General features: G+C 45.5%; 1 protein-coding gene across 1 annotated transcript in view; it reads left to right on the top strand.

Moving 5' to 3' along the window:
• Nucleotides 1-7,858: 7,858 nt before the first annotated feature.
• GOLGA3 (golgin A3) overlaps nt 7,859-26,829 on the top strand; it is a gene marked incomplete at both ends in the record, with an annotated part of 45,207 nt that continues 26,236 nt past the window's right edge. The window contains 7 exon segments of the mRNA XM_080717609.1: nt 7,859-7,897; nt 7,899-8,064; nt 15,489-15,764; nt 17,263-17,375; nt 18,894-19,546; nt 20,472-20,583; nt 23,795-24,101. Of these exon segments, the coding sequence (XP_080573735.1) occupies nt 7,859-7,897; nt 7,899-8,064; nt 15,489-15,764; nt 17,263-17,375; nt 18,894-19,546; nt 20,472-20,583; nt 23,795-24,101 (1,666 nt within the window).

Below are 26,829 nucleotides of genomic sequence, written 5' to 3'. Positions count from 1 at the left end.
GAAGAGGATTTCATGTTTGAGGCCAGTGCATGTTAAGTTAGTGAGGTCTTTTTATTTATTTATTTATTTATTTATTTATTTATTTATTTATTTATGGTACTGGGGTTCCTGGAAGCCCTTCTACCTCCGGGCTACACTCCCAGACCTATTTTTATATTTTTATTTGGAAACAGGGTCTCTTAAGTCAGCTCGGCTGGCTTGGAACCTGCACGATCCTCCTGTCTCAGCTTCCCAAGCACGGGGATTACAAGCATGCACCACCATGCCTGGCATGAGATCTTTTTTTAAAATAAAAAATAAAAGCTGGGTGTGGGCTGGGCGTGATGGCGCACACTTGTAATCCCAGCATTTGGGAGGCTGAAACAGGATCGAGGTTCGTGGACAGCCTCAACTACTTAGTGAGGCCCTCTATAACTTAAGGAGACCCTGTTTAAAAATAAAGAATAAAAATAGGGCAGGGGGTGTAGCTCGGAGGTCGAATGCCCCTGGGATCCATCCTTAGACCTTCAAAAAAAAAAAAAATCTAGGTGTGGTACTGGTAGTGCATGTTTGTAATCACAGTAATTGGGAGACTCAGCCAGTAGGATCACAAATCTGAGACCAGCATCAGGACTTTAGCAAGACCCTGTTTCAAAATTTAAAAAATAAGAAATAGGCCAGGCTTGGTGGCAGCACATGCCTGTAATCCCAGTAGTTGGGAGGTTGAGTCAGGAGGATTACAGGTTCAAGGCCAGCCTCAGCAACTTAGTGGGACCCTGTTTCAAAATTTAAAGTGGTTGGGTAGGGTATACCTTGGAAGTAGAATGCCCTGGGTTCAATCCCCAGTACAACAATAAATAAAATAAATATAAAAAGGGCTTGGAGGGTAGTTCAGAGGTAGAATGCCCCTGAGTTTAATACTCAGTACCACAAAAATCAGAAGGGCTGGGAATGTAGCTCAGAAGTAGAGTACCCCTGGGTTTAATCCCTAGTAACACAAACATACACACACAAACTGGACACCTGGTCACACTGAAGCTGAGGAGGCTCTAATAGACTTTGGTGAGTGTGTGGTGTTCAGAACAGAGTTTACATTCAGCTCCAACACAAGGGATCCTCATTCTAGAATGATCATTTCTGGGTATGCTATGAGCTGTCTGTGCATAAAGCAGGGGAGGAGGAGTTGGTAGGGCTCATACAGTTCTTTTATGATTCTCTGCATTTCCTCCTCTTCCAGACCCTCCCGCCCCACAGAAAAACCCAACAGTCTGCATTTGTCTTGAAGCCCTGCTGACTCCCAGGTGTGTGTTCAGGCTCCAGTGCAGGCTGGACCTGGGAGATTGACCAGCCACCATAGATACCCATATGCTCCCAAGTGGCTCTTGAGCTCAGTCTTTGAACAGACCCAGAACTAGGTTTCCGCTGCAAGCCACATCTCTTTCTGTGTTCTCTGGTGTAACAAGGGGGACCCTGTTACAAGGGGGACCCTGTTAGCCTGGTAACTCTCCCATGCTTGGCCAGCCCTGCCCATTTCAGCTGTGTTCCCTACAATACTATCACAAAGGAGCCCTTCCTGATCTGAAGGGCCCAAGCTCTAAGCCAGGGAAAGAGGACCTTGGAAGTCTGAGGGGGCCAGGTTGACCTCAGGGAGGCCTGGTTAGGCTAGCCTTTGTTAGGATTCTTGATGCAACCAAGAAAATTGGATTAAAACAAAAAGGACTAGGGAATCAGGGACAAAACCTCTACCAAAGCCAACTAAAAAGGCTGGTTGAAATACTCTTAATTAACTAGGTTAATTGGGTTGGAATGTCCTGCCTTTTTAAGTATGAGAGGAACAGGAATCCAGCAGGATGCTCCCAGCCTAAGGACATAGTCAAACCATAGAGGCAGTCTGGAGTTTGGGACCCTAGTGATGCCTATGCCTTTGATCTGACAACCAAGGAAGGGTGTTTTTTTTTTTTTTTTCAGGTCTGGGGATGGAACCCAGAGGCATTTTACCTCTGAGCTACACCCCCTGCCCAATTTTTAAAAATTCTTTATTTTGAAACAGGGTCTTACTGAGTTGCGGAGAGCCTCACTAAATACCTGAGGCTTTCCGCGAACCACGATCCTCCTGTCTCAGCCTCCCAAATGCTGGGATTACAAGCGTGCACTACCACGCCTGGCCACCCTCAGTATTTTTCAAATTTTATTTTGAGTCAGGATCTTGCTAAATTGCCCAAGCTGGTAAGGAACTTGCTGCCTTCTCATTTTACTCTTTTTTTTTTTTTTTGCGGGTCTGGTGATGAAACCCCGGGGCATTTGACCTCTGAGCTGTACCTCCTGGCCTAGTTTTTATTCTTTATTTTGAAACAGGGTCTCACTAAGTAGCTGAGGCTGTCTGCACTGCGATCCTCCAGTCTCAGCCTCCCAAATGCTGGGATTACAAGCATGCTCCATCATGCCTGGCCACTTCATCCTTCTTGAACATTAAATCCCCCAGTCTCACAGTGCCTAGTTCACGTAAAATGTTTAAGAAATTGCCATCAAGGTGGGACTGGTGGCACACACCTGTAACCCCAGTACTTTGGGAGACTGTGATAGGATTACAAGTTCTAGGCCAGCCTCAGCAATTTAGTGAGACCTTGTTTCAAAAATAAATAAGAAATTGCCAAAATAAGCCAGGCATGGGGTACACACCTGTAATCTTAGTATTTGGGAGCATGAAACAGGTAGATCACAGGTTAAAGGCCAGCCTCAGCGATCTAGTGAGACTGTTTCAAAAACAAAACATAGGGTGTATTCAAGTCACCCCCCCCATGCCATTTTGGCATGGGGCTGTATTTCTATTTTCTGTATTTCTATCTTTTTAATAAACTTCTTTAAATCTTCAAAAAATAAATAAAAAGGGCTGGGGGAGCTGGGCGTGGTGGCGCTGTTTTTAATCCTAGTTAGCCTGAGGCAGGAGGATGGCAGGTTCTCAACTACTTACCTTGTTTCAAAATAAAGAGTTAAAAAAAAAAAAAAAGGACTGGGATGAACCTTGGAGGTTCAATCCCTAGTACCGCGGGAGAAAGAAAAAAAGATGGGGGGCAAGAGGGGGTGTAACTGCCAGGTAGAAAGCATCTGGGTCCAACCCCTCCCCACACACACATGTAAATTAATACAATAGGGCTGAGGATGTAGCTCTGTAGCAGGGGCCCTAGTTCAATCCCCAGTGTCATGAAAGCCCCAGGTCACATATCTAAGCAGCGGCGCCAATCCGACCTCAAGCTTCGCTCGGACGCCAGTTCCTAGAGAAGGCTGACCGTGGCTTTCGCTTCCAGACCCCACCGCCCGCGACAACCTCAAGGCCAAAGCCTAGCCCCGCCCGGCCGGGGGGCGGGGATGCTGCGGTGGCCACGCCCCGAGGCGGCGCGGACGCCAACCGGGCGGCGGGGGCGGGGGCGGTGGTCCCGAGCCACGCCACTTCCGCCGGAAGTCCAGTGCTCGGGTTCCTGCAGTAGTTTCTCGGGTCAGTCTGGGAGTTGTTTCTACTAGGTAAAAGGCCGCGAAACCTGCAAGTCACTCTCAGGTCCGTCTCGGGCTTGTCGGGGTGGGCTTGATGCCGCCCCGGTCGGAGGAGGAACCGAGGAGGACATTCTCTTCCGGAACCGAAGCCGCGCGCTCGGCGTGTTTCTGCACGCCGGGGACCGTCGGACCTCCGCGCCCCGCCCTCGCGCGGCCACGTCTCGCTGGAGCCGCAGGGCCTGGCGGCGCCGGGTGAGAGTCGCAGGCCTGTGTCGGGGCGCAGTAGCGGGACCGGCGCTGGGGGCCGGCGGCGGGTGGAGGCGAGGCCCGAGGACGGGTCGCGGACCCGGTAGGGTCGAGGGCCGCTCAGGGGTCTCCGGACGAGGGCTCAGTGAAGGTGGTGGGGCGGGTGGAGGCGGTGGCCAGAGGGGAGGCGCGGGGTACCGGGGTGGGTTGGGGCCGAAGAAGAGCGGGGAGCCGGCGCCCACTCCGGTCACCCCTCTTCTGTGCCCTCCATTGGTCTAAGAACTGGCTCTGTAAATAACGGAGACTCCCTCTGTGCCTCTTGGGGTTCGCTCTGTTCCAGAGACGTGATGTGGTACTATAGGACCAGTGTGTTTAAAGTCTGGTCTTTTTGCAGCTGATGACAAACATGACGTGGAGGCGGGTACTTCCTTGTTTGCTTTATTTCTTGGTGGACTTGCCGCCTGAATTCTGGTGCTCAGATGTTGCTTACCGTTTAGTGCTGTGGTGTTCAGGGAGTTTGGCAAGACACTCGCCAGTTGAGCCAGGTGAACAGCTGTCCTCTTTGCACAAGTACTTAGTGGCAGTGGAGCGGTAGACCATTTCACTGTAGGTCCTGGGATGCAGTGGTGAAATCGCTTCGAGGTCGCTCCCCTCGCCCTGTTCTTTCTAGAGGAGGGACATGGACAGCGAATAGAGACAACTGAGAAGAGTGCATGGTGCTTGGGTGGGGTCAGCTATTTGGGTTGTACAGGAAGGCTTGTGGGAGAGGTGACTGAGCCAGGGCCTCCATGTCAAGAAACTGCTGTGCAAAATTGTTGGGAGAAGGTGTGGTGGTACATGCCTGTAATCTCAGTACTTGAGAGGCTGGGACGCGGGCAGTCTCAGCCAAGTAGTGAGACCCATTTTCTAAGTAAGGAAAAAAAACCCAGTTTGGTGGTGCCCACCTGTAATCTCAGTACTTGGAAGGCAGATACGGAAGGATCACAGATTAGCTGCCAGTCTCAGCTACTTAGTGGGACCCTGTTTCAAAATAAACAAAAAATTAGGACTAGGAGTGTAGCTCGGAGGTAGAATGCCCCTGGGTTCCATCCCTAGCACCGCAAAAATAATAATAATAATAATAATAATAATAATAATAATAATAATTAGGCTGAGGATGTAGCTTAGATGTAGAATGCCCCTGGGTTTAATCTCTATTTCTGAAAAAATAAAAAAGGAAAAGGTGGTGTTAATACTGAAGGATTCAGATACTTCATCATTTTGTTTTGGAACCATTAGCTTGGTTGCTAAGGGGTGGAAGAACGCAAGATTAACTCACTGACCAGTGTTGAGTGCCTCTGTGGTTTTTTTTTTTTGCAGGCATTCTTTTATTTTTCATTTTGAAACAAGGTCTCACTAAGTTACACATGCTGGCCTCGAACTTGTGATCCTCCTGCCTTGGCCTCCCAAGTACTGGGATTATAGGTGTGTGCCACCATGCCCAATCATTTATTTATTTATTTATTTGGTTCTAGGGATTGAACTCACGGGCATTCTACTACTAAGCTACACCCTACCCTTATCCTCTCCCCCCTTTTAAACTAGGTTTTTGCTAAGTTGCTGAGCTGCCCTTGAGCCTTTGATCCTTCTGTCTCAGCCTCCCAAGTACTAGGATTTCAAGTCTATGCCACTATGCCCAGCCTTTGTTTTTATTTAGAAACAGAACCTCCCTGAGTTACTAATTTGGCTAAATTGCTGAGGCTGGCCTCAAATGTGAAGTTCTTCTGTCTCAGCCTTCCAAGTACTGGAATTACAGGCATGAGCCACCATGCCCAGCTTTACCCCAACTTCTAAGTCATATCATACTTTTTGTTTAGGACCACCCACTTGGACTTCTTACCTGTAATTTCTATACGAGATTTGTAAACTAGGTTATGGAATTTTTCCTCATGACACTTATTTTGGTTTTTTTGTTGTTTTTTTTGTTTTGTTTTGTTTTGTTTTGGTGGTACTAGGGGTAGAACCCAGAGGCTTTCTACTTCCAGGCTATACTCCCAGACCTATTTTTTATATTTTATTTGGAAACAGGGTCTCACTAAGTTGCTGAGAGCCTCACTAAGTAGCTGAGGCTGACTTCGAACCTGCGCCATCCTCCCATCTCAGCCTCCCAAGCACGGGGCTTACAAGCATGTGCCACCACGCCCGGCTTATGAAATTTATTTTAAAGGAAGTAAATGTCAACAATTTTACATAATGCCTAGAAGCTAATTCTTATAGTGTGTGTGTGTGTGTGTGTGTGTGTGTCTGGGGATGGAACCCAGGGGCATTCGACCTCCGAGCTACACCCCCTGCCCTATTTTTTATTCTTTATTTTGAAACTGGGTCTCACTGAGTTGCTAAGGGCCTTACAAAGTAGCTGAGGCTGTCCACGAACCAGCAATCCTCCTGTCTCAGCCTCCCGAATGCTGGAATGCTGAGATTACAAGCATGTGCCACCATGCCCGGCTGCCTTTTTTCTTGATGAGGAAATAAGTTAATATTATCTATATACTTCAGAAATGATAAACAGTTGCCACACTTAAGGTGAAGTTTTGTTTCCTTAACCTTAGCCTAGCAGGATGGGTCAACATATAGTTGGTTCTGTTGAAGTAAAAAGTGAAATGGCCACGTGGTGTGAGACTCTTTATCTGCCCCATTCTAAGTTAACTGCTTTTCCTTCTCCTTGGACCTTGTATCACCTTCCCCCCAACCCTACATTATAGTAAAGTGGATGGGCCACGTGATGTGAGACTATCTCAGACCCATTCTAATTTAGCTGCTTTTCTCTTGTCCTTGGACCCTGTAACACACACACACACACACACACACACACACACACACACGTACAGTTAGCCAGTCCCTTGGCACTTCTGAATTTTTTTCTCTAGATCGGAAATGTGCAGTTTGCAGGGTGTTGCTGCCTGACTGGAGCTATAGCCTTGGCCACAGCCACTCCTTGTGTTCTATGAGCAATAGCCCTATCCAGTTCTGAAGTTAGTGGCTACATGTGGCTATTGAAATTCAGATTTATTGACTGTAAATTAAATCTTAAAACTCAGTTCTTCATTTGCCACCTGGAGAAGTACAGCACGGATAAGCAGTACACGCTCCCTTGTCATCTCTGGAAACCTGGCAGAGCTCCCTGTAGGCAGCACTGATAGAGACATTAGGTGCTTTTAAGACAGAGTCCAGGTGAGCTGGGCATTGGGGCCCACACCTGTAATCCCAATACTTGGGAGGCTTCAGACAGGAGGACCACAGTTTCAAGGACACCCTTAACAGGTAGACTCTACCTAGTAAGATCCTGTTTTAAAATAAAGATAAAGTAGTGTTGGGGGTGTAGCTTGGAGGTAGAATACCCCTGGGTTCAGTCCTCACTACCACACACACAAAAAAAGATAAGAGACATAGAGTTCAGGTGTGTCTTCCCCCCCCCCCCCCCAATTTTGGTACTGGGGGTAGAACCCAGGAGCATTATACCTTAGAGCTACACCCTCCAGCCATATTTTTTATTCTTTATTTTGAAACAAGGCCTTAGTAAGTACTAGCTGAGGCTGTCCTCGAACTGTGATCCTCCTGTCTTAGTCTCCCAAATGCTGTGATTAGAAGTGTACACCAGCCAGTAATGGTGATGCACGCTTATAATCCCAGTGCTTGGGAGGCTGAGACAGGAGGATCGCACAGGTTTGAGGCTCCTCAGCTACTGAGTGAGGCTCTCAGCAACTTAGTGAGACCCTGTTTTGAAATAAAGTATAAAATAGGTCTGGGAGTATAGCCCCTGGGTTCCACACCCAATACCACAAAAGAAAAAAGTGCCTGCTCTCAGGTGTGTCTTGATCAACACTTTATTCTCAGAACCTCAGATGTTGTAGGGCACTCAAGGAGTATTTGTTGAATGAATGTGTTCTCGTTTCCTGCACAAATGTAATTTGGGAACTAAATGTTAATTTGTAATTGTCACTTGAAATCTAACAAATGAAATTTCATAATTTCTTTTTCTCTTTTTCCCCTTTCAGGTATCATGATAACAGTTGGTTTACCTTCAAGCCATTTCTGAGACTTTAAGTCTTATCCCCCAAATGGAGAACAGAGCGAGGTCCTTCATAAGAGCTCTGGGCAATTGCTGATGGCAGAAACTGAACTCACCTCAGGGTTACTTATAGCCCCTCTGTGTCAGCTCAGCCTGGGCCATCCTGACCATGGACAGTGTGTTGGTGGAGCAAGATGGCCCCTTGGAGGACAGATCCAGCCGTGGCACCTCAGCATGCCCCGAGGCCCTCCTGAAGCCTTTGGGCACAGTGGGGCCACCTGACCAGCCAGACAAAGCTCACTGTGAGTTGTTAGGTGCTCTGTGCTGCCAGTTTTTTGCTTCTAAGCAGGATGTGGTCAGCTTGAGTTCTGCAGGAGGACATGCACTTTTCATTCACTAAAAGTGTGCTTCAGAGTGGGTCCCCCCCCCCTTGTTACATTTGTACTAATGTTAGATCAGTACTGTTTGCTTTAGTAGAACAGAGACCCCCTGGTTCTATCCTTGGAGAGCACCAGAGCCATGCTCCTTGATGGCCTATGTGGGTCTTCACTGATATGTTACTGTTCCTTGCCTGAAATTCTGCCTTTTTGGTTGATTTGATTGGTTGCCAAAGTTTTTTTGTTGTTTTGGTTTTTTTGTTTTGTTTTGTTTTTGCTAGTGAGCATTCTAACTGAGCGCTACCCCTACCATTTTTTATGTGCATTTTTCTCCCCAACTGGGGATTGAACCAAGGAGTATTCTATCTATGAGCTACATCCCTAGCCCTTTTATTTTTTTATTTTGTTTTTATTTGTATTTTGGCACAGGGGCTTGAACCCAGGGGTATTCTACCTCTAAGCTATACCTATTTTATTCTTTATTTTGTAACAGGGTCTCACTAAGTTACAGAGGCCTTACAAATTGCTGAGGCTGGCCACAAACCTACAGTCCTGTCTAAGCCTCCTATGTACTGGGATTACAATTGTGCACTACCATGCCTGTTTTTTTGTTTTTTTTTTGGTAATGGTACTGGGGATGTAGTGCAGGGCCATTCTTCCTTTGAGCTATATCCCCAGCCCTGTGTTTTGTTTTGTTTTGTTTGGTGGTACTGGGGTTCCTGGAAGCCCTTCTACCTCTGGGCTATACTCCCAGACCTACTTTATGTTTTTATTTGGAAACAGGGTCTCTTCAGCCAGTGCGGCTGGCTTCGAACCTGCGTGATCCTCCTGTCTGCCTCCCAAGTGCGGGGATTACAAGCGTGCACCACCACGCCTGGCTGCCAGCCCTGTTTTTTATTCTCTACTTAGAAACAAGGTATTGCACCATGCTGGCTTTATTTTTTATTTTGAAATAGGGTCTTGCTAGGTTACTGAGGCTGGACATACCATCCTCTTCTCTCAGCCTACCAGGCACTGGGATTACAGGGGTACACCACAATACCTGGCTACCCCCAACCCTTTTAACATCTTATGTGATATAAGATCATCCTCAGTTGCCCAAGTGGCCTCCAAAGTGCAGTCTTCCTGCTTCAGCCTTTGTGTCATTAGGGTTACAGGCATTTGCTACCATGCCCAGTGTGGAGTTCTAATGACTAGAATCTAGAAATGTTTGAGCAGAGATCTAAGAGTACTTGAATCATGTATTTTATGTTAGCTATGGTTTGTGGGTGTTGTTTTGTTGTTGTTGTTTGCGGATCTTGGGATGGATGTAGATCTGGGACCTCTGAGCTACACCCCCCTGCCCTATTTTTTTTTTTTTTTTTTTTTGGTGGTACTGGGGGTAGAACCCAGAGGCTTTCTACCTCCTGGTTATACTCCCAGACCTTTTTTATATTTTATTTGGAAACAGGGTCTCACTAAGTTGCCAAAAGCCTCACTAAGTAGCTGAGGCTGGCTTCGAACCCATGCGATCCTCCTGTCTCAGCCTCCCAAGCGCGGGGATTACAAGCGTGCACCACCACGCCCGGCCCCTATTTTTTATTTTGAAACAGGGTCTTACTAAGTTGTAGAGGGCCTCACTAAATGGCTGAGGCTATACACAAACCGCGATCCTCTGGTCTCAGCCTCCTGAATGTGCACCACCAGGGCCGGCTTATCTATGGGGTTTTATGCATCAGAAGTAAAAGGTAGCTGGGTGTGGTGGCACACATTAAATCCTAGTACTTGGGAGGCCGAGAAAGGTTCGCCAGAATTGTGCAGGTTTGAAGCCATGCTACTTAGTGAGGCTCTCAACAACTTACTGAGCTACTTAGTGAGGCTCTCAACAACTTACTGAGACCTCATTTCCAAATACAATATAAAATAGGTCTGGGAGTGTAGCCTGGAAGTAGTAAGCTCCAGGATTCCATCCCAGTACCACACACACAAAAAAAAGGTAAATTATATACTCAGTTCCCATTCCTCTCGAGTCAGAGGCTATCAGTGCAGTATGTACTTTAAAATGATAGGTTCTAAGTACTAGTTTACTAGCAGAAATTGAATTGTACAGCTGGGTGGGGTGGCACACACCCTTAATCCCAGTACACAAATGGCTGAGACAGGAGGCTTACAATTTTTATTGCCACTTTTAGGTAACTTAGCAAGACCCTGCTTTAAAACAATAAGTTTGGACTGCAGGTATAGATTAGGGGCAGAACACCTTTGGGTTCAATCCCCAGTTCACACAAAGATAAATGAAATAAAATTGGGGGCTAAGGGTATAGTTTAGTGATACAGTCCTTGCTTAGCATGTATGAAGCTTTGGGCTCAATTCCCCAATACTGCAAATGATAAAAATAATAATAGTATTAAGCCAGGTATGTGAGCTGGGGGTAGAGGCAAATGCCTGTAATTCCAGTACTTGGGAAGCAGAGACAGGAAAATTACAGATTGAAGGCCAACATGTAGGAACTTGGCAAAACTGTTTCAAAATAAAAAATAAGCCTGGCATGGTGCTTATAATCTCAGCATTTGGGAGGCTGAGAAAGAAGGATCACGGTTCACAGACAGTCTCAGCTACTTAGTGAGGCCCTTTGCACCTCACTGAGACCCTGTTTCAAAATAAACAATAAAAAATAGGAGCTAGGTGTGGTGGCGCACACTTTTAATCCCAGCATTTGGGAGACTGAGACCGGAGGATCGCGGTTTTCTTCTTTTTTATTTATTTTTAAATTTTTTTTATTTTTTGCTCTCTGGGGATAGAACCCAGAGGCTTTTGGCCTCTGAGCTACACCCCTTGCCCAATTTTTTATTCCTTATTTTGAAACAGGATCTCACTGAGTTGTGAAGGGCCCCACTAAGTAGCTGGGGCTGTCCATGAACCTGGATTCTTCGGTCTTAGCCCCCCCGGGCTACACTCCCAGAGCTATTTTATATTTTATTTGGCAACAGGGTCTCAATAAGTTGCCAAGAGCCTCACTAAGTAGCTGAGGCTAGCTTCCAACCTGCACAATCCTCCTGTCTCAGCCTCCCAAGTGCCCACCTTTTTTTTTTTTTTAATTTAATGTTTTATTATTGAGATATACCCCCAGCCTTTTTTATTTTTTGCAGGTTTGGGGATGGAACCCAGGGGCATGCGACCTCTGAACTACACCCCCTGCCCTTTTTTTTATTTTGAAACAGGGTCTCACTAAGTTGCGGACAGCCTCACTAAGTAACTGTGGCTATCCACGAACCACCTTCCTCTGGTCTCAGCCTCCCAAATGCTGAGATTATAGATGTGTACCACCACACCCGGCTCCAAGCCATATTTTATTTATTTTTTTGCGATTCTGGGGATGGAACCCAGGGGCATTCTACCTCCGAGCTACACCCCCTGCCCTTTTTTTTATTCTTTATTTTGAAACAGGGTCTCACTGAGTTGAGGAGGGCCTAAGTAGCTGAGGTAAACAAGCGATCCTCAAGTCTCAGCCTCTTGAATGCTGGGATTACAAGTGTGTGCTACCAATACCCGGCTCTTATTATTTATGTATTTATTTTGGTGGTACTGGGGTTCCTGGAAACCCTTCTACCTCCGGGCTACACTCCCAGGCCCATTTTTATACTTTTTTTTGGGGGGGGAAACAGGGTCTCTTAAGCCAGCACGGCTGACTTTGAACCTGCGTGATCCTCCTGTCTCTGTCTCCCAAGCACAGGGATTATAAGCATGTGCCACCACACCCAGCTCTTATTTTATTTTTTATTTGGAAATAGGGTCTCATTGAATTGCTGAGGCTGGCCACAAATGTAAAATCTTCCTGTCACAGCCTCCCAAGTACTGCGATTACAAGCAGGGATTTATTTATTTATTTATTTATTTATTTATTTATTTATTTATTTATTTATTGTGGTACTGGGGATGGAACCCAGAGGAATTCTACCTGTGAGCTACACCCACAACCCTATTTTATTTATTTATTTATTTTATTTAGTTATTTTTGTGTGTGTGTGGTACTGGGGTTCCTGGAAACCCTTCTACCTCCAGGCTACACTCCTAGACTTATTTTTATACTTTTTAAATTGGAAGCAGGGTCGCTTAAGCCAGCGTGGCTGGCTTCAAACCTGTGCGATCTTCCTGTCTCCACCTCCCAAGCATGGGGATTACAAGCGTGCGCCACCACGCCTGGCCGCAGCCCTATTTTTTAGTCTTCATTTTTTGAAATGGTCTCACTGAGTTTCAAAGAGCATTGCTAAATACCTAAGGCTGTCTGCGAACCGTGATTTTCCGGTCTCAGCTTCCAAATGTTGGGATTACAAGTGTGAGCCACCATGCCCAACTCTTTTTTAGTTTTGAAATAGTGTTCCACTAAGTTACCAGGCACTGTACTTGAACCTGTGACCCATCCGTCAGCCTCTAAAATATTGGGACTCCAAGGAGCCGGGCGGGGTGGCGCACGCTTGTAATCCCAGCATTTGCGAGGCTGAGACAGGACGATCATGGTTCTCAGACAGCCTCAGCTACTTAGTGAGGCCCTCTGCAACTTAGTGAGACCCTGTTTCAAAATAAAGAATAAAATATTGGGCAGGGGGTGTAGCTCAGAGGTCAAATGCCTCTGGTTCCATCCCCAGACCTACAAAAAATAATAATAAATAAAAAAAAAAAAATATTGGGACTCCAAAATATAGGTGTGGAGTACTCTGCTTTAAAAAATCAAAAACAAAAAAGTGTTAGTGTTTATTCGCTATCCCCTTTTTCTGTGTGTGGATGGTACTGGGGATTGAATTCAAGGGCATTCTACCTTCAAGCTATACCCCTAGCCTGAATTTTTATTTTTTTATTTGGAAATTTTGCCTCACTAGGTTTCTGAGAGCCTAAATTGCACAGTCTGGCTTTGAACCTGCAATCCTCCTGTCTCAGCCTCCCAAGTACTGGGATTATAGGTGTGCACTATCATGCTCAGCTGGATCACTTTATTGTTAGTTTTTTTTTTTTGTTTTTTTTTTTTTTTTTCGTTTTTGCGTGTTGGGGATGGATTCCAGTGACATTCTACCTCTGGGCTATACTCCCAGCATTTTTTTTTTTTTTTTTTTTTTTTTTTTTTGCAGTACTGGGAGTGGAACCCAGGGGTAATCTACCTCCGAGCTACACCCCAGCCCTAATTTTTATTCTTTACTTTGAAACAGGATCTCAGTGAGTTGCAAAGGGCCTCACTAAGTAGGAGCTGAGGTTGTCTGCGAACCACAGTCCTGTCTCAGCCTCCCAAATGCTGGGATTACAAATGTGTGCCACCACGCCTGGTGCCAGCCCTATTTTTTTATTCTTTATTTTGAAACAGGGTCTCACTAAGTTACAGAGGGCCTTACTAAGTAGCTGAGGTCATCTGCAGACCACAAATCTTCTGTCTCTGCCTACTGAATGCTGGGATTACAAGTGTGCACCACTATGCACGGCCTTATTTTTAGGTTTTTTAAAAAAGTGCAGTCTGACACTCAAAACTCATGGGTTGTTTAAAGACTAACCCATTACAAGATGGGCATGGTGGCACATGCTCATAATCCCAGTACTTGAGAGGCTGAGACAGGAGGACTGTAGTTCATAGACAACATCAACTACTTAGTGAGGCCCTCTGCAACTTCGTGAAACCTTGTTTCAAAGTAAATTAAAAAGAAATAGGGCTGGGGGTGTGGCTCGGAGTTAGAATGCCCTGGGTTCCATCCCCAGTACCAAAAAAAAAAAAAAAAAAAAATGGTATTAACCCAAGTAGTTTGAATCTAAAAGGCAGAACCCTTTAATGGAGTGTTCTATATATAAGAACAGACAGTTGTCTTTGGCATTGATAAGGCTCTGTGCCCTGCTCCTGTTTCTGGCACCCAATTTATTCTGTGGCCTTTGTTTCAGGGATATATGGCAGTGAGTAGCTGTCTTAAGAGAGATTCACATTTGGAAGTAACAGATCCACTTTTAATTGGCTTGAGCAAGAAGAGAGTTTCTTGCATACAACCTGGTTATGTCCTGGCATCTAATAATGTTGGACCCTTTGATAGCTCAAGTCCTCTAGGTCTGTGAACCTTTTAGTGCCCTCCCTCTTCACTACTGGCTGATTCACCCACTAGGATAAGACAGGGAAAAGACTAAAAGTAACTTGACTGTAAGAAATATGGCAGTGTTTCAAATTTAAATTAAAGTAGGGTTGGGGGTATAGCTCAGAAATACAGCACCCTGAGTTCAATCCTCAGAACCACACACAATGTCCTTTTGTTTTCTTTTTGATAAAGATACATGTTTTAGTTTTCATAGTAATGTTAGTGAGTGGAGCTGAGTTTGATAAGACTGTACTACGACTGGAGTTGTAGTGGTTAAACTTGTTTTTGTTTAGCAGGTGACTGTTCTCACTTTTTTTTTTTTTCTTTTTTTTTTTTCTTTTTTTTTGCAGGTCTGGGGATGGAACCCAGGGGCATTGAACCTCTGAGCTATATCCCTTGCCCTATTTTTTACTCTTTATTTTGAAACAGGGACTCACTAAGTTGCAGAGGGCCTCACTAAGCAGCTCAGGCTGTCCGCGAACTGCAATCCTCCAGTCTCAGCCTCCCAAATGCTGGGATTACAAGCGTGCGCCACCACGCCCGGCTCCTGTGCTCACTTTTGCAGAATTGCTCTGATCAATTCTTTGCCTTAGGTTTCTCAATCTGGAGGATAACATACCCTTTGAATTGACCTTGGAACTAACCCTTGACATGTAAACTGGAATGCTGATCAGCCCTGCTGTTACCAGCTCTTGCTAATATAATTATCGACTTTATTTCAAGCTTTTGTTTTCTTTTCCTTTTTTTTTTTTGTAGTACTGGGAGTGGAACTCAGGGGTTTTTCTACCTTTGGGCTATACTCTCAGACCCATTGTATACTTTACTTGGAAACAGGATCTCACTAAGTTGCTGAGAGCCTCACTAAGTAGCCGAAGCTGGCTTTGAACCTGTGTGATCCTCCTGTATCAGCCTCCCAAGCACTGGAATTACAAGTGTGCGTCACCATGCCCGGCTGCTTTTCCTATTTCTTAAAAATGGACTTTCCTGAGATTTCATATTGTTTTTATTTAAATGGAAAGGAAGCATGACTTAAGCTCTAACTCCAGAATATGGAGGGTGAGGCCATTTTACAGTGAGGATGTGGAGGCCAGTGCAGTGTGTGACATGCCTCAATCTCCCTGCCCTCCCTGACATGGGCTCTCTCTTTTCTCAGAACAGACTTAAACTATATGGAAATGGTCTTGCTCCTAGGTCCTACATAGCTGCATGCCTAAAAATAAGTGGATCTTATTAAAACCACAATGGTTGAACACACTCTCTCTTTCCAGGTGCCATTATGGAGGTAGACAGAACTTCTGAGGAAGGAGTCCTGAACAGGCCCAGCCAGGAGGCCTTCTGTCAGAATGGGCCAGCACCACAGTTCCCAGACTCTCCGTTACCAATCACTCTTACCGCAAGCCCTGTGGGTCCTGATGCCTCTCCAGGTGTGGCTGGTTTCCATGACAACCTAAGGAAGTCTCAGGGAACTAGTGCTGAGGGCAGTGTTAGAAAAGAAGCTTTGCAGTCTCTCAGACTCAGTCTTCCCATGCAAGAAACGCAACTGTGTAAGCATCCACTCCTGCTGGCCCCTTCCCACTCCTTCTGTCAGCATCCTTACCCATCCTCCAGAGCGCACACCTGACTGTTCTAAGCAGTCAGGGCTTGTCCTGTGCCCTTATTCTTGGGGGTGGCGCACCTGATGACATAGCTTAATTTTAAAGAAGTGAAGTACAGGTAGGTGTGGAACTTCTCTGCCATCTGGTATTGGTGGTGGTTGGAGAGCCCCTGATTTAAAGGGCTGGTTTTTATGTGCTTGGTAACCCACATGTAAGCAGATGGGATCAGTCATGACTGGGTTGTACTTTATTTGAAGATGATCTTTTAAGCTTTTTTTTTTCCTTTCTCTGTAATAATTGGATGATAGAACCCAACGACTCATTCATATTAGGCAAGTACTCCCCTACTGAACTCTACAGCCCTTTTTTGCATTTTCTTATGAGACAGGGTCTCACTATGTTTCCCATATTGGCCTAGAGCATGTGATCCTCCTGCCTCAGCTTCTTGAGTAGCTGGGATTACAGGTAGGTGTGTTCCACCAGGACCAGCTTTAATTTATTACTCTTTTTGTGTATATTGTACTGGGGATTGAACCCAGGTGTATTCTACCTCTGAGCTATACCCCCAGCCCTATCTTATTTTTTGTTTTGAAACAGGGTCTCACTAAATTGCTAAGGGCTTTGCTACATTGCTGAGCCTCACCTTGAATCAGTGCCTGTGAGTTCCTAGACTTGGCAACAAGTATAAATCCCCTACTTTTTTTTAATGTTTTAATTTAATGTGTGTGTGTGGTACTGAGGATTGAACTTAGGGGCATTCTACCTCTGAGCTATACCCCCAGCCTGATTTTATCTTTTATTTTTAAAACAAGGTCTCACTGAAGTGCAGAGGACCTCATGAGGTTGTTGAGGCTGGCTGTGAATCTGCGATCATCCTGTCTCAGCCTCCCAAGTACTGGGATTACAAATGTGAGCCACTATGCCTGACTTCAGTTCTTTTTCTTACTAAAAAGCACTTGTCATCTGTTGTCTTCTGTTTTTTTGTTTTTGTTTTTGTGGGGGTTTTTTGGTACTGGGTGATTGAACTCGGAGACATTCTGCCTCTGAACTATACACTAGCCCTTTTTATTTTTTGTTTTTGAAACAGTGATCCCGCATCTTAGCCTTCCAGGGACTGAGATTACAGGCATCTGTTACCACATCAGCTTTGTCTTCTGTTTTACCAGCTGAAGCAAAAAAAAAAAAGAAAGAAAGAAAAAGAAAAAAGAAAACACTGTGTTGAGCAGAGGAATGTCCAGCACTTAGTATATGTCCTACACAGTATATCCTGTCTGTGGTCTGTAGCCAATGCTTACAGTTTTTTCTTGATTTGGAAGTTGTCCTGTGTATTACTAAGGAGCTAAAAACATACTGGTAATTAAAGGTGAAACAACCAAGCTGTGGTTATCAACTTTTTCTTTGTGCCCTGTTCCATTATGAGCCTCTCAGTGGCCATGTCCCCCCACAGGCTCCACAGCATCTTCACTGCCCCTGGAGAAGGAGGAGCAGGTCCGTCTTCAGGCCCAGAAGCAGCTGGAAGAGCAGCTTCGACAGTACCGAGTGAAGCGCCAGCAGGAAAGGGTGAGCCTCCCTCCTGATCCAGCTCATAAGAGTTAAGCAGTCAGTCCTCACTCAGGCCTATGGGAAGGCCAGGCCCCTGCAACTCCAGCTATGAGGCCTGCTGTGTCTTGACTTGAGAGGCTGCAGCAGGGGTTGGGTCAGGTCCCTCTGTCGTGCTTCCTTTGGAAGAAGCACACTCTATACTTATATCTGGCATATGAAAGACAGAGAAGGTCAGCTTTTGCTTATCTTTGCCCTGACTGGAGCCATCAGTCTTAGATCCCAGTTTATCTCATGAGTGGCAGTTCCCAGTGAACTTTGATGTAGTTCTTACTTGTGGGATGTGGATAAGTATCTCTTTTCAGTATGCCTAAATCAGTTTTGCTAGGCATAAAGCTCATGTTAGGAAGTTAAAGTAGTATCCTAAGTCACACTGATTAACTCTAAGCAAGGGTTATAAGAGTGTGTTTTTCTTAGTTTTCCAACTTTTTTATGTTTTTGAAAATTTTCAAATACTGTGATTTAAAATTAAAAGTAGAGCCAGGAGTGGTGGTGCACGCTTGTAATCCCAGTACCAAAAAAAAAAAAAAAAAAGAAACTAAATTAAAAGTAGAGCTGGGTGTGGTGGCTCATGCTTGTAATCCCCACGCTTGGGAGGCTGAGATAGGAGGATCGCACAGGTTCAAAGCCAGCCTCAGCTACTTAGTGTGGCTCTCAGCAACTTAGTGAGACCCTGTTTCCAAATAAAATATAGACTAGGTCTGGGAGTATAGCCCAAAGGTAGAAAGCCCCTAGGTTCCACCCCTAGTACCACCCAAAAAAAGGGGGGGTGGCTTGAGGGGTGAACCTCAGTGGTAGAGTGACCCAGGTTTAATCCCTAATACCACAGAAAAACAAGAAAACACAAAACAAGCAATCTACTATAGTAGGAATTAAGGCTGTTTGCTTAGTACGAGGAATGCAGTTCAGATGTCATACGTAGAGTGTGTGGAGTGTGCGTCAATGTCCCCTTGGTTCAGTCTAGATGTGCTTTGAGGAGCTTTTTGTGCCCTGCCTCCATAGGCATCCTCACCAGAACCTGTCCTGGCAATGTCTCCATCAGGACAACCCAGAGCCACCTGTTCTCTGTGCATGTCTGTGTCTACCAGCCTCTACTTAACTAGTCCAAGGTGACTGGTTTCTTTTTTGCGTTTTGGGTCTGGGGATGGAACCCAGGGGCATTTGACCTCCGAGCTACACCCCGTGCCCTATTTTTTATTCTTTATTCTGAAACTGGGTCTCACTGAGTTGCAGAGGGCCTCACTAAGTAGCTGAGGCTGTCCGCGAACCACAATCCTCTGGTCTCAGCCTCCCGAATACTGGGATTACAAGCATGCGCCACCACGCCCAACTGACTAGTTTCTAATTGTTGAAACTACAAACAAGACTGCAATAAATGGTTTGTGTCTTAGAATATATCATTGATTATCATATTGTTGGGTGAAGGTTTTATATATTTGTTATTGTAAAAATAATTTTGCACTTTTGTTTTCTTCTCAGTCCAGTAAACCTGCAACAAAAATGAGACTTTTTAGCACACTGGATCCTGAGCTCATGTTAAACCCAGAACACTTGCCAAGGGCCAGCACCGTGGCCATGACAACAGAGTACTCCTTCCTGCGCACCAGTGTTCCTCGGGGCCCAAAAGTGGGCAGCTTAGGGCTGCCAGCACATCCTAAGGAGAAAAGGAGTTCCAAATCAAGCAAAATTCGGTCCCTGGCTGATTATAGAACTGAGGGCTCTGGTGATTCTGGTGGCCCTGGGACCCCTGCTACTGACTCTGCCAGGGGCTCCCTGAAGCAGAGCAGAGGCACCACCTCAGTTGTTTCTGAGCTCAGTTTGTCTCCTGAGACTGAAGGCCGTTTAGAGAACTCCTCCCTGACAGGGGACAGTGTGTCGGAGGCCGATGGGAATGAGAGTGACAGCTCCTCGCACAGCAGCCTCTCCGCCCGCGGGACTGGTGTTGATCTGCTGAACTTGGCAGGCAGACATGGAGTTGCTTATGTGGTCGACGGCCGGGAGATTGCTGCAGAATCCCTGGGCCAGTTCCCCTCAATTAAGGATGTACTCCAGGCAGCAGCAGCCGAGCAGCAAGACCTGGGGCAGGAAGTCAATGGGGAGGTGCGGAGCCGCAGAGACAGCATCTGTAGCAGGTGGGCAGCGGCATGGCCCTTGCCTCCTCAGGACCACTGCTGTGTGGCCCTGGACGAGGCTATGTGCCTCCTACTTGTCTAAGTCTACCTCTAGACTTCACTTACATTTCACTTACAGCTCTCTTGCTTGGTGAGAAGTAGAATTGGCAGTATGAAATACCTTGTCTTTTGGTGTTTGTACAGAGCTGTCTCTAAGACTGCAGAAATTGTCCCAGAGGCTCTACTTCCAGAGTGCGCGCTTGCCTGTGGTGGCCAGAAAGGCCTATGTTGGGAGACCACAGAGTATGAGCTCATCTCACTACTGAAGACTTTGCTCATTTTAAAAATTATGGGGAGCTGGGTTTCGTTATACAGGCTTGTAATCCCAGAACATGGTAGGCTGAGATGGGAGGATCGCAGGTTCAAGGCCAGCCTCAGCAACTTAGTGAGACCCTGTTTCAAAATAAAACATAAAATAGGGCTGGGGGTATATCAGGTAGAACGGCCAACCTCAGCAACTTGTGAGGCCCTCTGCATCTTAGTGAGACTCTGTTTCAAAATAAAGAATAAAATAGAGCTGGGAGTGTAGCTTGGAGGTAGAATGTCTCTAGGTTCAATTCCTAGTACTGCAAAAGAAAAAATAAAATTATGGGGATAGCCAGGTGTGGTGGCACATGCCAGTAATCCCAGTACTTGGGAGGCTAAAACAGGAGGATCACAGGTTCAAGGCCAGCCTCAGCAACTTAGTGAGACCCTGTTTCGAAATAAAACATAAAATAGGGCTGGGGGTATATCAGATAGAACAGCTCTGTGTGTCACCTACAGAACCACACAAAAATTATGGGGAGAGTAGCAGGGGTATGTGGAATTGGGAGAAAATGGGGAGTTGTGAACGCCAAGTAGTTATGGGCACGTTCCCACAGCTTGACTCTGTCTTCATCCCCAGTGTGTCCTTGGACAGCTCTCTTGCCGAGACGCAGGACGAAATGTTGCAGGTTCTTAAAGAGAAAGTGAGACTCGAAGGACAGTTGGAGGCTTTATCACTAGAGGCCAGCCAGGTAAGAGATATTGAGTAGTGTGTGATGTGACAAGTCTTTGGTTCCTCTTCCTTGGGTACCAAGCTTTACAGATGCCTTTAAGAGCAAGCTACATCAGTGATGACAGCATCTGCATCATCACATTTTCTGGACTTGGTGTGTCAGCCCCACATGCCATGCCAGTGTCTGTTCTGATCAGGCACAGTCTCTTCATCAGATTTGTTCAGGATCTTCCAAAGATGCTAGGTACCTAACAGTCCGTAAAATTGAAATTCTTTTGGTGGATTGTACCTTTTTCTGGAAGAGTAAAATTTTCATTTTAGCCACTTTATTTCCTTTTACAGTGGGTCTTGCTTTTTCAGTAATTGATTTTGCTCTTTCTGGTTTGCATTTTTTATTTTTATTTTTATTTTTTGTGTGTGTGGTACCGGAGATGGAACTCAGAGGCATCCTACCTCCAAGCTACACCCCCAGCCCTATTTTTTATTCTCTATTTTAAAACAGGGTCTCACTCTCACTGAGTTGCAAAGGGCCTCACTAAGTAGTTGAGGCTGTCTGCAAACCGTGATCCTCCTGTCTCAGCCTCCCAAATGCTGGGATTACAAGCGAGTGCCACCACGCCCAGCTTGTGGTTTGCATTCGCTGAATGATTCTCCATCCTTTAACTTTCAACTTTCCTTTGTCATTTTATGGTGTGCACGTTTATTGATAGTTAACAAGTAGAGTTTTGTCTTTGTATCAGAATAATTCAGTTCAGTGGAATTCAGCTCTGTCTTTGGGTGTAAGAAAGAGAAAGAACATGCATGCACAGATGCCAGAGGTGCCTGGCTGTGAGTGTGTCTTGTGAGCTTGAACTGTGAAGGGTGAAGGCTGTGGGGATGAATCCATGCCTGTGAGCATGTCATGGTGAGATGGACTTGCTTGTTGAGGACCAGTGTCATGTGTTTTTTTGTTTTGTTTTGTTTTTTAATTTTGAAACAAGGTCTCACTAAGTTGCAGAGGGCCTAAGTAGCTGAGACTGTCTGTGAATCGTGATCCTCTAGTCTCAAGCCTCCCAGGTACTGGGATTACAAGTGTGAGCTATCCCTCCCAGCTTGTTTTTTATTTTTGAAACAGTCTTCAAGCCAGGCATGGTGGCCCATGCTTGTAATTCCTGCGCTTGGGAGGCTGAGACAGGAGGATCGCACGGGTTCAAAGCCAGCCTCAGCTACTTAATGAGGCTTTCAGCAACTTAGTGAAACCCTGTTTCCAAATAAAATGTAAAAAAAATATGGGAGTATAGCCCAGAGGTAGAAAGCCTCTGGGTTCCACCCCCGGTACCACCAAAAAAAAAAAAAAGAAACAAGGTCTTCCTAAATTGCAGAGGTTCTTGCTAAGTTGTTGAGGTTAGCTTTGAACCTGTGATCCTTCTGTCTCAGCCTCCTAATTGCTGGTATTACAGATGTGCGCCACCATGCCTGGTTTGTGCCTTAGTTATTATCACAGCTGAAGAGTGTGTGTGTGTGTGTGTGTGTGTGTGTGTGTGTGCGCCTCTATGTGTAGGAGGGGATCCTGGGTATTGAACCCAGGTACTCCTGAGCTACATCCCTATCCCATCCCCATTTTTTTTTGTTTGTTTTTGGTTTTTTTTGTTGTTGTTGTTTTGTTTTTTGTGGGGTTTTTTTTTTTTTTTTTTTGGTGGTACTGGGGTTCCTGGGAGCCCTTCTATCTCCGGGCTACACTCCCAGACCTATTTTTTTAATATATATTTTTATTTGGAAACAGGGTCTCTTAAGCCAGCATGGCTGGCTTCAAACCTGCATGATCCTCCTGTCCACGCCTCCCAAGCATGGGGATTACAAGTGTGCGCCACCACGCCCGGTTCCTCCCTCCCTTTTTTTGAAACGGAATCTTGCTAAGTTGCTGAGGACTTAGTAAAGTGCTTAGCTGGCCTCAAACCTACAATCCTCCTGTCTCCGCCTTTCAAATACTAGCATTACAGGCATGTGCCACCACACCTGGCTGGCCTGTGTAGATTATTATAGGTGTAATATTTTCTGACATCTCTTTGCAGATGCCGAGTTACACTTGTAAAATCCCACTGAGTTTACTCAGTTAACTTGATTTCTTTTTTTTTTTTTTTTTTTTGTTGAATGTGTTGTCTTTATAGTGTAGTTTCCTCTAATATGTGAGTTTGGGATTCCCACACATACCCCACGTTAGATCTGGGGAAGGACTGGATCGTGGCAGGTGAGTGGGGCATATGTGCCTTACTCTTTTTTTGGCAGGTCTGGGGATGGAACCAAGAGGCATTTGACCTCCGAGCTACACCCCCTGCCCTATTTTTTAATTCTTTATTTTGAAACAGGGTCTTGCTAAGTTGCGGAGGGCCTCACTAAGCAGCTGAGGCTGGCCGCGAACCGTGATCTTCTGGTCTCAGCCTCCTGAATGCTGGGATTACAAGCGTGCGCCACCATGCCCAGCTTTTTTTTTTTTTTTTTCTTTATTTTTTGGGGTATGCAGAATTTAACCCAGGGCCTCAAACATCCTAGGCTCGTCTAACAGTGAGCCACTCCTCTCTTGTCTTACTGTGGCTGTTCTTAGTGGCTCTCATGGCCTGTCCTCTCTCTACTCTATCTTCTGGTCAGTGGTTCTGTTTCTAGTATCACTGTGTATTGCTCCTTTGTCTAGTGGCTGGCTAGAGCTCTGAGGCCTTATTTGTAGCAGCAGCCTTCCCTTGCAGGTCTGTGTGCCCATTTCCCCCAGATCTGAGTCTGACTGCTTTTGTCTTTTATGAATGACTGTGCATTTCTCGTATTCTTAGTATGTGTCCTCCTTTTTTATTTTTTTGCATGTTTTTTTTTTTATTGTTGTTGTTTACAGTACTGAGAATTACGCCTAGGGCCTTGCACTACTAGGCAAGTGCTCTACCACTGAGCTACATCCCCAACCCCATCATTTTTGTTTTTTGAGCAAATTTGATTTCTAACATCTTTGAGAGATTGAGTGCTGCCATAGCTTTGCCTACCTGAGCTGGACTAGATTCTATACACACCCCTCTTGGACTATTTGGGAAATTGCCTTCTTTGGGGATAACTGTTATGGTAAGAGTGACTAGATGTCTTGGGGTGTGATGTCTCAAGATAGAATTCATCTCTGTCTCACTGGTTGTGTTGAGGCAGTCTTGGCGATAACACTGGATGGAAATGACTGGCTTTTCTGAAAGCTCTTGTGTTGGTTTGGGTGTCTTCAGGCACTTCAGGAGAAGGCCGAGCTACAGGCCCAGCTGGCTGCCCTGAGCACAAGGCTGCAGGTGCAGGTGGAGCACAGCCACAGCAGCCAGCAGAAGCAAGACTCCCTCAGCTCTGAGGTGGACACTTTGAAGAAGTCATGTTGGGATCTGGAGCGAGCCATGACCGACCTGCAGAATATGCTGGAAGCCAAAAATGCCAGCCTGGTGTCCTCAAACAATGACCTGCAGGTGGCTGAGGAGCAGTACCAGAGACTGATGGCCAAAGTTGAGGACATGCAGAAGAGTATCCTCAGTAAGGACAACACAGGTGAGGCGCTCCTAGTTCTGGACTCAGCAGCCTGGACTCAGTAACCTGCTGATGTGGCTGCAGGGCTATGTTAGCTCACGACTGACATCTGTGTGTCTGCTTTGCTAAAGTAAATTTAATCATGGTTTTCACTCATGGGAGTCTTTGTAGTGTTGCCTGAACGTTTAGAGGGATTAATTAGGTCTCAGAAATTGAATTTGGACCTTTAACTGTCAGGAGTAATCATTTCCACTCATTCTGTGTTGAGAGTTCAGTGTTACTTGAGAGAGTGGTATCACGCCTGCTTATTCCACAGTTATTCCTGCTTATTTCAGATTCTGCTTAAAGTATTTAAAAGCAACACCTCGGTTGTCAGTGACCATTTTCCCAATGCTACATGCAGCGTTTTGGTCCTGTAGGCTCACCTAGAGAATAACAGGGAACCATGATTTCTGGACATGTAAGAAGGACCCTACTTGAAGGCATTACCCACTGAAAGCAGTCCCCAGTACCTGTGAGCACAGAGAACACTCTGGTCTGTGCTAAGAGCATGTTGTTTGAACCCCAGTAGGGATGAGAGGATCAAGTGGGCTGGGAAGATTGAAGAGTCAACCCCCAAGGACATGAAGGACACAGGCTGCTCAGGAGAGATTCTTGTCCAGAATTATGAAGGAGTGTCCTCATAGCAGGGCTGTGAGGCAGGGATAGACCTGATGGCCTCTGAAGCTCAGCTCTAACACCGAGATGAGAGTGTACTGAGCAACAAAATGCTCTTTTAATTGCTATTAACTTTTCAATCTTTAAGAAATTGTCTTCTTTTAAAACAAGATCTCCCTTTATTGCTGAGAACCTTGCTCAGTTGTTGATGCTGGCCTTGAATATGTGATCCTCCTGTCTCAGTTTCCCAAGTACTGGGATTATAAGCGTGCACCACCACACCCAGCTAGACTTTTGAGCATTTTTGATATCCATTACCTTAGGAAAAATAAAATCCAAAAGTTTTTGAACACCAAAATTGTTTTATACCTCTGGGGGTTACAAAGCCTACTAGACCTTTGCTCCTTGGGCAGCAGAATTGATCTATGTTTGGGTGAGCTGCTCAGCCATAATCTGCAGAGTAGTGGGAAGGTCTCTGTGGGGCTGCCTACCCCTTACAGTATGGGATGCCTCTGTTGCCTTTCTACAACCCTGCCAGTGTGAATGCTGAAGCACTTTAGATGTGTGTGTTTATGTGTGTGTGTGCGTGTGTGTGTGTGTGTGTGTGTGTGTGTGTGTGTTAATACTGAGGATTGAACCCAGAGTCTCATACATGTTAGGCAAGTATTCTGCCACTGAGCTGTACCCACAACCTGTCATGGACTGTACTATTTTTCTTTATTAAAAAGTTCTGAAAATTTTCTTTAGAATGACAAATGTAATCTTAAAATTGGAGTGGAACTTAATTTTTAAAATATCTCGACTGATTGCATTTGAAGTATAATTTGGGTTGTCTGCGACTTCCTGTCTCCTCACCATCTTCCTGCCCTTGCTAGTGTTGAGTGTTGACCATATGCAGAGCTGCAGGTGTTAGTGTGGAACCAGCCATGTGATGTCACTGTCACCTTTTTTGTAATGACTGGTGGTGAACATTAATTGGTTCAGAGACAAGAGCCCTGGTTTCCACAGAAACTGTGGACACAGAGTTGATTCTCAGTATTCATAGATTCCTTAACTATGAATTTGCCTACTTGATGAAATGTTTGTAATAGTACAGCACATCTATGGTCACTCATGGACATTTATAGTGGCAACAATGAGTGTTGCTTGACGTGCATACTTTCAGCTGCATATTCAGAGGTAATGCTAGGCCCCTTGCTTGCCCTCAGAGTATTTCCCTTAGTGCCCACTGAGAGCATGTACCTCTTCTGCAGTCTGTTTAATGTCACCCATACGTGTGTGTGTGTGTGTGTGTGTGTGTGTGTGTGTGTGTGTGTGTGTGTTGCAGTACTGGGGATGGAACCCAGAGGGATTGTACCTCCAAGCTACACCCCCGCCCTGTTTTTTAGTCTTTTTATTTTTGAAACAGGGTCTTGCTGAGTCGTGAAGGGCCTTGCTAAGTAGCTGAGGCTCTCTGCGAACTGTGATCCTCAGGTCTACACCTCCTGAATGCTGAAATTACAAGTGTGTGCCATCTCGCCCAGCCATTTTGCCATTTTTGTGTTTTGAGGGTGATTTTGCTGTTTGAAAATGGCTTCAGCACTATCTGTTTTGTTTTTTTGTTTTTTTTCAGTAGTGGTGATGGAACCCAGCCATTCTACTTTGGAGCTACACTCCCAGCACTATTTTTTATTCTTTATTTTTGAAATAGGGTCTCAACTGAGTTGCAAAGGGCCTCACTAAGTAGCTGAGGCTGGCTACAAACTGTGATCATCCTGATTTAGCCTCCCAAATGCTGGGATTACAAGCTTGCACCACCACATCCAGCTAGCACTGTCTGTCTTTAACAGTGAAGAGGCTGTGAGCTGCCTTGTGGAGAAGACACATGGGTTTAGAGAGAATGCTCAGACATTTTGGCTAACAGCTGCTGATCAGAGCTTGATGTTCATGAGTAAGTGACAGATAATAAATTAGGTGTCTTTAAGCAGAGTCACACAAACAAAATTTACAAGTTGATGGGATGAAAATTTAACCAGGGCTCACAGAATCTCAGCCTTTTTCTCCCCAGGAGCAGTGGTTCTTTGTCTGCTAGTGCAGTACTTATGGTCACTTT

The sequence above is a fragment of the Muscardinus avellanarius genome (genome assembly GCF_963383645.1).
Source record: "Muscardinus avellanarius genome assembly, chromosome: 21".
Classification (NCBI taxonomy): domain Eukaryota; kingdom Metazoa; phylum Chordata; class Mammalia; order Rodentia; family Gliridae; genus Muscardinus; species Muscardinus avellanarius.
This window is presented reverse-complemented; position numbering and strand designations above follow the sequence as displayed.